Raw genomic sequence first — 14,319 nt, forward strand, 5'->3', positions numbered from 1 at the left:
GGAGGGACTGAGGAAAACCACAACAAGCCTTCGTCACGATAGCCAGTCTGCAGGCCAAGATCTGAACCCAGGACCTGCAAAACATATAGCAGGAGTACTAACCATTCAACTATGATGTTTTGTGTGATTCACAAGATACAAACAATTTTATTACACATAATCAACTGGTTACCGTAGTAAACCCACGTTTCGGGAACAAACTCTGTCCCCATCTTCAGGGTTTGTTCCCGAAACGTCGGTTTTACGTGGGCAAGGAACTGAGACAATTGTCTGTATGTCGGATCTCGCGTGGTGGCAGATTTTGAGCAACTTCAATTCTATCTCCGATAATGACAATGACTTCGTGGATTCAAACTTGTTACCCTAAAATATGAAGCCAGCGAATGTGAACATTTGCCAAGTGAACTCTGAAAACCAGAGATGAGCTAAATGTGGAGCGGAGAATTTCCCGAAGCGATGCCTACCGACGCCAGTTCGCGTTCAGTTTCATCAAAATCCGTTCAGCGCTGTTGAGGGCAGCAACCCGAAAGTTCGCTACGCGGGGCATTCTCCTCCTGAGCCAGCTTTATCCACACAACCTACTTCCCTCGCCGGCCCGCGGTAAATTCGAGTAAAGATTCCTGTTAGTCCCCGGGTCTGGATTAATCGAGCAGGGCGAGTTATTAAGCGAACGACCAACATTCCGTAATTCTTTGGCAGGCCCAGCCCTCGCACAACGCCGAAGGCCAGATCACAAATAGCGGTCAAGGTCAGGGAACCGTCTCCATGGAAACAACCGACAGTCGGAGAGACCCAGAAAAACGACTGGCGGCATTTCTCAGGAGCTACAAGAAAGGAATTAGCACGTCTCTCGAGCAGCTGACAGTTGCCTACACTTCCGCGAAGGATCATCACCGCATTCCCCAGAAGCTGAGGTCCGAACTCCATCCGAATTAAATTCAGACACTGTGTAAGTTCCACGTATTGAGATTAAGCAGATGTAATATGAGAGCGCCCTCACAGCTCGCAACTCTGCCTCCTGTGATAACAGTTTCCTTATGATGTCATCGCCTGTAACGAGATCACGTGTGAGGTCGCACTCATAAAGAGAATGACATCACGCCACCTTCTTCGATATTATACATAAACTTCATGGTCCCAGGGTGCGTGAACTTGATCTTGTCTTGAGACTGAATAAAACTCTTCATATTATTATCTACAAACTGACAATCTTCAGCTATTTCAATCTGCCCGCCAATCCTACGAAATACTACCAACGTCTGAGGAAGCCGATTACCAACTTTACCTCAGGCACTTCCAAGCGTATTACAACTGCACGACGCACCTTCACATTCTCCCGCCCGCAGTTCACAATCTTCTGTTTCCCGTCTCCTCTCTAACAACGAATGTTTCCTACTGTTTTGTATGGGTGTGAAACCCGGTCTTTCACTTCAAGCGAAAACACAGACTCGGGGTGTCTGAGAAGAGAGCGCTGAGGGTAATATCTGGACCCGAGACGGATGAAGTGACAAGAGCGAGGAGGAAACTGCGTTATAAGGAGATAAGAATTTCGTTCAGAATTTGACTAGCCGACCGACCGAGGGCTGAAGATGGACTCTGCTCCATGCAGCTCGTTCTGGTCAGACTTTTACATCGCCAAGGATGCTGCAATCAATAGGCGTTCGGTGTAACCCAGTTATCGGCAACGTAGTCTGAAATCGGTTGTCAGCTTTACTGCGGGGCGTGGTGGCAACTTAACTTTCACAGAATACATTTTTATACGCCAAGGAACGGGGTCCTGCTCGATGCCTGACAGTCACGAAATTTGCAGGACTCATAAGTTCACTGTCGCTTTCATAAATGCCAGACTTAACCCTCTAAATCCCGAAGCTCGCCTAATTAGACAAAAGTGGTTAGTTGTTTGCGTTTTTATAATACAATATAACGTCTTCTAGACTTAAACACGTCATGCAATGAATGGATTATTACCAGGTTTTTGCGATCTACTTGCCTAGAAACTGCACCAGCGTCTGACATGAGATATTTTCTCAACTCTTCTCTTATCTCGCCTCCTGCTCGAGATAAGGAGTGCGTGTTTGGTGGCGTTGTTTCCACGTCATTACTGAAGTGATAGAAAGTTTTTCCAGATTTTTACTAGGAATCCATCGCGTAACAGGCGACTAATATCAAATCATCACATGTCTCCGGCAAAATGTTTATGTGTGTATAAAACACTCAAAATACTTGGCAAATCAACCCAAATGCATTTTCCGATACCCTTCCGGCACGACAAAGGCGATAATTGAATGTCTGTTCAGTTACGTTATTCTTTGCAACTTCATCAGATACGCGTCGAGACCCGATGCTTCGCCTGAAAGTTAGAAATGGTTCCCGGAAGGCACTCAGGACCCGGAAGATTAAAGTTATTTCCAATAATCACCTTCTTTGCCATACGCACCGACGTCGACCGCAATAAACTTGTAATTAGCGTCCACGATGGCTAAAAGAACGATAGAAAAGAAAGCTTTGTAGTTGAAAGAGATTGGCTCCAACGGCGTTCGGAAAATTCCATTTTATCCAAAATTCGTTTGAAATGCGTTGAAACTCTCGTTGCGTAGGTTGAGGCATGAGTTGAGGTACCAACTTGTTTCTTAGACACCTAAGAACCTCTTTCACGATTGGTGAAATATGACGCGCTGATATACGGTAAGCAAACGATAGTGAAGCGTAACTTTCGCCAGTCGCCATAAATCTGAAGGGAAAAAATTGTCAATCACTCAATAAGTGATATCGTACACAAAGAACACGCACACGAAAATGGGCGTATTTTCTCATTTCAGATGGAGACTGTAGAAAACGCTGGAAGTATATACGGGATTCATACAATCGATTTAAACGCAAAAGAAAAATGTCAACCGGATCAGCTGCACCACCGAAAAATTCTAAGTGGGATTTTTTCAAGAGACTCCAATTCTTAGAACCGGTTTCAACAGAAAGACCTACTGCATCTAATGTTGAGTCAGATTCAGCGGCAAACGCACAGTTTGAGACTCGGACTGAAAACAGCGAAGGTTGTCCAGATGAAGCATCGCAGTCCTCTGTACCACAGCCTCCACGACGAAAAAGACGCAACAACAATCATGATGATATTCTTGATAATCTCGTGCAACAGTTAAGTGCCAACACTGATACAGAAATTGAAGACGAAATTGCTTCATTTGGGAACCACGTAAAGGCTCCACGTTTGAAAATACAAGCTAACATTTTAAGTCACTATGAAGTGATTCAGATGGATATGCGAGGAGCAACATGGGATGTCCAACCCAAGTTCATCTGAGGTATTCTCCTTTAAGAACTGCCTCGACCCCCGAACCAACCAACATCACAGAATGAAGACAATTGTCATTACATTTGTGACATAATTAGTAATAATACAATATAAGAAACTTAACCGTAACGTGAGCGACAGTTTTTGTTGTTTGTATGTTTTTCCTATTAAACTCAGTGCGTAACCAAACTGCTTTTGATTCAATCTGAAATAACTCCTGAAACTTTCTTCTTCTAATGATAAATGATTCTTTATTAACAGACAGAAAGACCCTTCTTCGCGTCTGGTTTTGAATATTGAACTCGTAGGTTTTCTTTCTTTCTTTCTTTCTTTCGCAACAAATAACACAGCAACACATCTTCTTCTTCTTCTTCGAGTAACCTTTTTAGAAGCATTTTTATACTCATTTTTCACAGAATATGTGCACGCGTCTCAACAAAACAAACACTTTGCCGCATGTCTCGGTCGTCACCTCAAAAGTGAGTGGCGGGAAGCTGCGATGAGTCCGTCTCTGTCGAGTGCAGCCAAATTGTACCTTAAGAAGACCCCATAAATATAACTGCAGGTGGTACATATAGTTACCACTGTGCTTCAAAGAGTTAAATGCATCTAAAAATATTTGAGACACGACCTGCAGTTTAACATTCCGTGATAAGAGAACTTTTCCATCACAGTGATCGTGTCGACAGCCATAAAATGCAGACGTCCTCTTCAGGAAATTCTGCCACGAGCTCTCGTACCGGATCCTGCCTGAAGCAAGAAATCGCCGCGTGAACAAATTACTTAGGTCAAGGCCAGCGGAAATCAGGCAGAGCCGTGCGTGAGACGACGCAGCTGCGATAATGATAAAACCTCCTCGTGATTATCTTTTTACAATTCAACGGATTACACAGCGTCGAATGAGAGAAAGACAATGAATAATGAATTAGAAAGGATGTGGAAGGAAGCGGTCGTGGCCTAATTTACGGTACCATCCCGGAATTTGCCTGAAGGGGCTGAGATAGCCGGGCTCTGAGCCGAGATTTTAACCCGGGACCTGCCGAACACGAAGCAGGCCTTTAACAGAACCCCGAGGATCAACAGAATCCTCCGTCTGTCCTAGTGCCAAGCCACACGGATCCAGTCCACGTACTCGCAACTTATTTCCATAAAACCAACCTCAATGGTATCCCCCATCTCCTTCTTGATCTTGCAAGTTGTCACTTTGCCAGAAACATCCTTGCTGTAAGTGAGATTTCAGCTTCTCACAGCGGCAAGTAATCTAGTAGAAACTGGCCGACGTTTCAGAGGTGCTTATTACCTACCATCATCAGGGCGATGAGTGCCCAATGATGCAGGAAGTAAGCACCTCTGAAACGTCGGTCAGTTTCTACTGTATTATACGGCGCGACATCCCGGAGAATTTTCGTCTTAATATTGCAACTCTGACACCAGATTCAATCGACCTACGAGTCCAGTCCGTCGAAACCTTTCACTGCATCAGCACAGCTGAGTGCGATGATGAAACCATTAATTCATTTTATGCCAAGTACCCAATGTTTCATGCTTTTCAACACAAAGCATTCGTCCAAAACGCAAAATGTAGGCGTTTGTGACACTGCATAAATGCCACTGACCAAGTTTCGCGTCGTAAATAATCCAAACACAAGAGAATTATTGAACATACATTAACTTGGAAACATCCAAGTTTCCCAATTAAAATCTGAGGGCCCACAAAATTGAGCCATCGTAGGTTTAGCTTCATGAAATTCTGTAGCCATTATTCAGTCTTTGTATAAATGTATTCAAATACATTAGGACTGTTCTCGTCACGTTATGAGCTCTAGATTTGACTGTGAAACAAACTATAGAACAGAATGCTTCTTGACAATGTAATAGTCGCTGGGCTATTCAAGAAATCTGACTTCTGGAAAAGTATTCTTGACTTCCGTGGTTTGCCCTATTAGATCACAGCGCATGGAGCATTATATTTGTTATTGACGCTGAGAACCAAGCAACGAACAGGCATCGACGCGCGGCTTGGGAACTGGGCGCTGTGGAATGGGGTTCGTACTCGGCAGGTTACTGGTTTGAATCCAAGCCTGTATGCTCTGCTGTTGTACTTAGTTACTGTGTTTTATGCGGAAACTCTGGATAATAAAGACAGGTGGATGGACTTTCGGACAGGTAGATAGATAGAGATCTGCTCTGCCATAATCTTAAGCTCAGAGGGGGTTCGAAACATTTATTACATGAATAACCATCCCCTCATACATAAAAAGTAAAGATCGAAAGAGGTGTGTTATACATCTAACGCACAGTAAATTTTATTTCAACGACAATTAACATGAAACACCCTGTTTCAGCTCAACCTTCTTTTAAATGGGGGGTCGAGGGTGTGGAGTCGCATAGCGTGTGTCACCAAGCAAGCTACCACAGCTGCAGTTTTAGTAAGTTCACTGTGACAAGAAATTCACGAACGCTAAAATTGTTGAAATAACACGCACGTTGCATTCTGCATTCATGGTCAGTTGCATCGTAACTCAGTAAAGTCCCAAAATTTAAAAAGTTTGCCTGCCGCATTTGAACGTTAAACAGTGAACGAAAATTCTGACAGCGTACAGAAGCCTGTCGAAATAACCGGCTCTTCTTAAATACTAAATTACGCATGTCTTTAGAAAATCAGCCTCGAGCACGTGATAAAATAACTCCACCCCACAAAACATTCTTGTACCCAATCGGTAATAGTCGCCACAAACCTCTAATTAGATCACGTGGCTAATAAAATATGCTCGGTACGGAATGATTTTCTGGATATGGACACTTGTTCTCGAGTCTTAGCTCTGCCTTCTTCTTCTTCTTTTTATCTTTAAGTTTCATTTTCACTTCTCGGCCTCTTAAAGCCGGGTCCACACTGACGCTCACTGCCATAACATAACAGCGGAAGGCGAAAATGTGGACCCAGGTTTGTGCCCGAAATATTCAACACAGTAATGTCAACGAAATTAACCATGTTTCGCACCCATACCACACAACAGGCAAAATTAGTATTTTGTATACTTTAATCTTCAGGTTCTTAGAAATCAGACGGGAAGACAAAATATTTTGAACTGAGAAGTAGCAAGCATTTCCCGAATTTAATCTCCTCCTAACTTCCTCGTGAGCATCATTTTGAATCGTTTTTGTTTTTCCCAAGTATTTGAAATCTGTCACACTTTCAAAGGATTTATGAGCCACCTTAATGTCTGTCGGGTACATCGCGGCTATTGGGAGGTTTCGGTTGTCGAATGTCAGAACGCAGATCCGTGGAAAATCCACACATGGAACGAGAGGTAAGATCACAATTATTATTGTGTTCCCTCTTGTTTCAGCTCCATCTTTTCCTATTCTCCTTCCCTGTTTCTTCTCCGTACATTTTATTCGTTCGCCGTTATCTGTCTCTGTTTTCCAATGAAACGATTCGAATTCAAAAGAAAAGTTACACAAATAGAAAAGGCATCGCTTACGCCCCACATTTCTGACTACGGTTTACGCCGAGCTCATAAGGAAGTCGGCGTCCGCTGAATTTCCAAGATGATATACAAAGTATATAAGTAACGCCTCCGTCAATCCGGATTGGGGCCTCTTTCAGGCTACTAGCTACGAACTGGGCGTTCGGGCTTCAATTCTTGGCAGGACGGGGGTTTCCTTCCCTTTGCCACAATGTCTGGGGACAACCTAGAATCTAGGTGAAGTTATTATAGGTCCATTAACCTAATTAACCAATCAGAGATTGTAAGAAAAAGTAAATTCTACAGCATCTTCTATGTCACTTTAAATTTACCATGAAACATAAGAGTAAGTTGAAGGATAATATTAAAATGGATTGTAATGAAGTTAAATGTTAGAGAGTGGGTTGAATTTGAATAAGGATAATCTTGTGAAGGCGGTGATGAACCTTTGGATTCAATGAAAGGCGGTGGATTTCTTGAGTGAGTAAGTTGCTATCGGATTCCGATGAAGGACTCTGATCCATGCAAAACAGAAATTAAAAAGTAGGAACAAGAAATAGACACAGCTTATAGCCCTTTTAGTGCAAAAGAATTTGGAATGTAATCGCAATAAACCTTCGTTAGACTCCCGTCTTTTGTTTAGATAGTTCTAGAAGATTTCCGGTTATGTGAAAAATGTGCAGTAGAAGCCCGTACTGACGATGGTTTTGAAGTGGCAGGCTCTAAGCCTCTTTCACAGTCAAAAGTTCTCTCCAGATGACCAATATTCATGGGCTGGTAATCATTATATCATATATTAATTATGAACCGAAAAGTTGAGTCATTATAAAATGGCATCGTTAAAGAATATTAACTTAAAATTCAAAGGAAGGCGACTGTCTTTTGGATATTTTGTCATGCCGTCTGGCATTAATTAATTTCTTTATTTACTGAGACGAGACAACAGATTTCCCGCGAATAAACTTTGTGTTGTTGGACCAAAAATGACCATTTGCTAATTACACGCCATAGTGAATTATGCTTATAGTTAAACACGTGCAAATTAATATACGTCGTCATTACATCCGCTGTACGAACAGGAAGTGGAAGTGTTGACACGCGCGCTATCTGTGTCTGCGAGCTGAAACTAGCTGCGTGCATGGTCTACATCAACATTCTCCTGCCATCTGGCGGACGAGGAACTTCGGGACGTTATTGATTTTTCTGCGCTTGAGGAAGGAAAGGTGGAGGATGACGACTGTGTCCTTGGTTGCAGCGCCGATCAGTAGTCAATCCAGAACGAAAGAAATTTCGTTCTTACCGCCGTGAGAACTTTAGATTCTGCTGGTGTCCTCGAAGAAATGAAACTGTTCTGTCTTGTAACACAATGGACTCGGGCCGGAATAAATGATGTGTTATGTTAACCACGTCCTGGTTAGTGGCGCATTCTGGTGAGGTATTGTCCAGGTTCGAGGCAGTTATAAGACGTGAAGTCTTCTTTCAGGCCCGGCTTACGATCTGTTAAGCTGATTCTGTATTTGATTTTATCTCGGAAACATGAATTGAGTTCCCCCTTTGATTAGAGCTGTATCATTTTCCTGTTACTCTGTATGTGCCTTAACGAAATTCAATTTTGTGTATTTTGTGGTAATATTTTGTGCTTATTCATTAAAATACCTAAAAATACCGTGAATAAATAAACACATCTGTTAACTGAAAGCACGGCATTTGAAGAGGTTGTGAAACCGTTCCCTTCTTCTTTGTAGATTGTTGCCAAGGTGGGTTTGGGTTCGATGAAGGGATTTATGAGACTCTTTTGCTGGGTTCACGGGGTTTAATTAAAGATCGCCTCAGCTGAGGCTTTAGTTATTTATTTTCAGGTGAAAAACAAGTTGACAAACAAGTTACAGAAAAAGACTCCGGACACCTGCAATTTCCCACGATGAGGCGCAGGGGAGGACGGGGAGGGGACCTTGAGACACGATGCACGTGCACTGAAAACAGGGGATCCGGACATAAGGGCTATAGCGATCTAATCAGCGCTGAACGTGGCAACGCTCAGCTACTTAATAAGTGCGTAGAAAAACTTACGAACTACGACTCGTAATTAAAGGACGGTGCAATCTGTAACGATCTGCTATGCATATTATTCCTGACTCACGGCGAAAGATTTGACCTCGGCAGTTCTGACCTCTGTAGAAGTCTGAGGGTTGTAAATCTGTGGCTTCAAACCGACGCTGCTTGATGCCTCCATCGTCAGGGCGATAAGACGACGTGATGATGGAGGCAGGAGGGACCTCCTACCAGACTTCGCGGCGCTACAACGCAGAAGACGGGCGTCTTCGTACTCCCCGCCGTGAGAACGTATTCTAGCTGAGAAAACATTTTCCTTATGATCTGCGCGCACTACCAAGGTCAAAGCTTTTCTCGTAACTGGCGACAAATCTCCCACAACATTTTCCGATTTAACGGGCTGTTCTCCATTTAGGTTTCTCCGGTCACGGAGCACGGAACACTACGTCTGTGTGTACGTGCTCCATCACGCTCTAAATTTATTTAATTATTTGACTGTACTTTGTAGAAGCTTCATTAAGTTACATCGCAGTAAATTTTACAAGTTATTATTTTGAATATTCGTGTTGCATTGAAGTAACGAAGACGACAGTGCATAATTGTTATGATACTTTGACATTCGGTCACAAATTGTCCGGATTTTTTATAAGCATACATTTATTTTAATTCGTACTATCAATTGCCCTGTTTTACATCGAATCTAATAAAAGTAACATAGAAGTCTAGTAACGCGAATACACGTCCACCAACACAACACGAGCAAGTCTTTCGCGGATGAATCTTAACTTTAATTACTGCACAAAAACACGCAGTACGCCTCTGACCTTGAAATTGAGACTAACCGTAAATGTACAGAGGTCAGGACAAAAGCAAAATCAAACACGGAAAAAGCTAATTTTGTTCTTAAACGAATTGAAAAGGGAAGTCATCAAGACGCCGCCTGAGATATTTACTGTAACTAAAATGCATTCGTAATTACCGTGGCACAAAGCACGAAACTTTCTCTGAACTCTTTCGAATTTGGATGATTCCGTTGTCGTAATGGAGTTCCAATTTCGACCGCACAAAACAGAAACAAACTCTCAGAGACAGAATCGAAACAGACGCCACGAGGAATTGATAAAGATGAGGCAATGAAATGTATCAAAGGCGACATTTTAAGCCCCTGAAAATATGACGTCAGGTGGACTTAAAACACAGCTCTCAGTCCAGTATCTTTTATACCATTTTACAATTCATAATTTCAGTTAATACTAACAATTTATCTCGTAAATAGTGACAGAAGTTTTAGCAACATCAATTTCAAAACAACATTTACACAGAATCAAATACGATGTACTAAGTACTAAGATTTGTGTTCATCCATCGCTCAGCGTTTCAGGAGCTCGCTTTGTTTCTAGGATATTGAACGACAGAGAAACAGCTGTACTGAATACATTGCACCACAATTAGAACACACGAGAATTATGTTTAAAAACACACGAAGGTTTGCTCCTAATATAATAGTCAATGCTCATCACAATTTGCTATGCGAGTGCGACGTAGGAGACCTTGGTAGCACGAGATGAAAACGAGGTGATGGTGGCGCCTCTTGTGGAACTGGGAGGAGTCTGGAGTAAGGCGCTCGGTTTTATTTACGTGTTTTTGGTAGTCGCCGTGAAGGTATTTTTACATTTAATTTACTCTAAAGAGAAATATTATAAATTGCGTAATTTTAATGTGATTTGTATTGATACTGCTGGAATAAATTGTGTTAACTGGACAAAGTTAAAATTAACATTTTACTGGACGGTAAAGAGGCTAATTGCACTTTCGAAACAAATATATTTTTGTTGAAAAAAACAACATTTCAGACGCTGGCTCTGCTTACATTATCCTGTAACACTAGAAAAACTCACTGGATGCAGCTCGTCTCAATCCCCAGGAAATATCCAAAAACATGCATCAAGTTAACAACAAAACTTCGTGATGATGAATTGTTGAAGGCGTAGCCGCTCTGCTCTGTGTTCTGGACGTCCTGTGCTCAAGAATTGGACTGCGGATGAGCTGTCCTGGTTTTTGTTAGTTGCTCCAGGTACCTGCAAGCGTAGTACCTTCCGATAAATCACAGATTTACGTACATCATTTTCACAGAATGTCAAAATTCAACTTGAGCTAGTGATGACACGAGTTACCTGAAACCTTTTGATGAACATTAAGCCCTCCATTCCACAATTCTTATACGTGACGTTAAGGCAAATGTTAGTGATAAAAGTCGAGTTAAGTGACTCATGTATAGTTAGAGAAATTATTATAAGAATGAATATTTCAGACATTAAATTTCAGAAACTGGATCCAGGCACTGCTATTACTACATACACGTGAATAATTTCGGAAAGATTCAGAAAATCTCTTCGGTTAACATTCAACACGTGACATCGCTAACATGAAAATAAATTTAAGGTTGCTAGGTTACAGGTTCAGACTGAAATGGCAGGATTTGTAAGAGGGAACTTCTTGAAAAGCTAAATACTGAATGCATTTGAAGCTGTAAACGAGGGCTTGGTGACCAGGAAATTATTTAAAATTATCAGGTTCATCCTGTTTGGCCAAGGAACGATGCATCCCCATAATTTCTAAATTACCAGATTCACGAATACAACTCAGTGGTCACACAACAGAGGTTTAACAGAAGTTTGTATCATCACACTTCCGTTGCTTGGCCAAAATATCAAAACGTTCTTTCATCATTCCGAGCATTTTTGGTCACCCTGTCAAATTTTTCAATTCTGTACATTCATGAAAGCAAATAATTGACACTTTTATAAGTGCCACAGAGTGTCACAATTAAGAAACCAAAACAATCCCCCTTGTCTGTGTTTTTTAAAGACCACCCATTAGTCTCATCGTATCCGTCCGCGAGTAATTGTCCAAATTACCCGAACCATGTTAATCAAAATCGATGAATCACAACTTCGTAAAATACTGCCCGGACATTTCCATTATAATTTCCACGTCACTTATGTGCATAAGTCGACTCTCCTATTCAAATCCTCACAACCTGGAGAAAATAAGACAGACGAACACGTGTCAATAGGCGACGCGAAATAACATTGAAACGTTTAAAGGACAATTAACTTGGGCAAATCACGAATCATAACCGCACACAGACGAAACAGTGTGACCAAAATGGACGGATTTCCGTCAAAGTAAAACCTAAAACCAATTTCGGGCGTGCATCGTTCTTTGTTGAGGCACAGGAAATGAGCGGGACCTGTAACAAACAAACAAACAAACAAACAAAACGACTTCTGTAAGAACGGCACAACAATCATACATTGGAAGTAAGAACACGAACTCAGAAAACTTACCTGTGCTGTTCGTTGACTCCGTGACTCATCTCTTCTGCTGTGCGCATGCGCAGAGTTCAGTAGCCATTTATGATTGCTCATTGCAGTTGTCCGTTTTGACAAGCGCAACTTCGAAGCGACACGACTGCAGGCCATCCACTTCGGCGAACGAAAACGCGGACTAAAATTTATCGAGCTTTTACGACGTCGCAATAAGATCGGAAATGAAACGAGAACACGAAATTCAGATTTGTCGCGCTGGAATGACGGTTCACTGAATCGAAGAACGAAACGTCGGAAACGAGGACCAAACAACGTCGAACCTCTCACCCACCTTTATTCTGTCACTTACCTTTACGCCCGTGCAAGGAGTTCGCCTTCCTGAAAAAAATAACAGCGACACGGATTCGCGGCCCGGAACAACACACGAAACTCCTAATTTGTTCAAACCAAAGCGCGTTATTACGTCGGCGAAGTTTTCGTCGTGCAAAATCCTAACTCCGGCGCCAATTCCGCGATTCTCGCGGACAAACGAAACGCAAAATGTTCGTGTAACTGACCTGCGTTCGATAACGCTGAATTACGCTTTCTTAAGAAAAAACACAATCGATGTCTTTCTCTAACGTCGAATAACCTGTAATTCAGTTCACAGAATAAAACACACAACAAAACATAATATTTCTCTTCAGAATTCCTGACAATAAATAACCTTACAGATTCAGACAAATCTTTCAGCACTGAAGCGAAAGACTGAAGAACCAAAATACGTATTTTGGCTTTACTGAATCTTTTTCCTTGCAATGCGATTTGTTCACAGGAAGAGAATGCAAAAGTTCTTTTTGTCTGTCTCTCCTTCTCGCATTGATTTCATTGGTCGTGCCGACCGAACCTGTCAAGTTGTGCACCCTGTGATAAAAAAAAACACACAGAAATATCAAACCCTCCTAACTGAACGTCCATTGCCATGGACACAAAAGCTAAGTGCACGCGACCTAACTTGGGCACCTATCGGGGAGGGCAGGGAGGACACTTACAAACTATAAAAAAAGTATAAAGTGCACAGGGTTGCCAACTTGACCTTAACCTAACATGCCCTCAGTCGTGGCGGGCGCCGCGTCAAATACAAGTTGCCTGGCACGGACCGACGTGGTTATCGTTGGCAACCTGGGGCCTGGCCGCTCTGATAAGACCGTGCCGATGCTATGGCGTACAAGATCTGCCGCGAGCACCCAGCCCATCCTCCAGCGGATGGGTCCTCGTCCACTAGGGGTTCGGCCGACACTGGTTTTTTCTCTTAACTTTACTGTTTGCGCGTTGCTCCTCTTGCCATGGTCCCTGGTTCGAAGTCTCTCGCTGGCACAACACAACACAACACAACCACAAATACTCAGAGGGCCGCTTCACTCACACACAGACTTTACACTCTTTCGAAACTCTGAGCCAATCTTTACTGAACACTAAACACTTCGAAATCCCTGACGAGCAAATATTCTCTTATATTTCCTGGTTTATCGAAAATCTTACCGCAATGACCAGAGCCTGCCTGCCTGTAATACACCGCGCGATATAACTACGAAATTTCGACATGTCTGTTAGTTCGCGATGAATGCGTGCGCCATCGAATTCGGCAAGTTATATGATCGTGTAACATGGCCTTTTAGTGTGAGAACATCACAGCCATAAACAAATCAATATGGTTACGATTGGCTGGGCATTTAGACAGCATACATAACACGTTGCGTATAAAATATAAGCTGTGGGGGGGGGGGGAGGCTCTTCAATGGACAGACAACCAATTTTAAAAAGATTTGTTGCTGATGTCTGCAAATCTCAATTTAACAATAACAAAACAGTTTTGGTTTTCCGTGCTCCGTCCACCACTGGTTGCATTCATAAGCTCCTCTGATCAAAAACCTCCTCTTTGCTTGGTTTCGTGATTTTATTCAGTTTCACATAGCGAAGACGGCCGTCCGATGTTTGGTCAAAATGAATTATTTAAAGTTTTGATTCCGGGTCCATGGAATCATCTTTTCTAGCACAGAACAAATTAGAAAACTAAGGCAACGCCTACATAAGTTCATACTCTACAATAACTGAAATTATTCTCGACTCGAAGCATGATGATATAACAACGATGTATCAGTTGAAGGAGTTTCATTTA

General features: G+C 42.3%; 1 protein-coding gene across 1 annotated transcript; it reads left to right on the plus strand.

Annotated features, from left to right (window-relative positions):
• Positions 1-202: 202 nt before the first annotated feature.
• On the plus strand, positions 203-3,515 carry LOC147874855 (uncharacterized). The gene is made up of 2 exons (XM_087359765.1): positions 203-949; positions 2,820-3,515. The coding sequence occupies exon 2, from the start codon at positions 2,888-2,890 to the stop codon at positions 3,314-3,316; it is 429 nt and encodes a 142-aa protein (XP_087215891.1). The 5' UTR covers positions 203-949; positions 2,820-2,887; the 3' UTR covers positions 3,317-3,515.
• The last annotated feature ends 10,804 nt before the right edge of the window (positions 3,516-14,319 follow it).

The sequence above is a fragment of the Zootermopsis nevadensis genome, unplaced genomic scaffold (assembly GCF_977971745.1).
Source record: "Zootermopsis nevadensis isolate Lab colony 2312 unplaced genomic scaffold, Znev_1.0 Znev_ptg000003l, whole genome shotgun sequence".
NCBI classification, from domain to species: Eukaryota; Metazoa; Arthropoda; class Insecta; order Blattodea; family Termopsidae; genus Zootermopsis; species Zootermopsis nevadensis.

Coding starts and splice junctions, on each gene's coding strand:
- LOC147874855 (XM_087359765.1), top strand. CDS start 2,888: ATGTCAACCGGATCAGCTGCACCACCGAAAAATTCTAAGTGGGATTTT.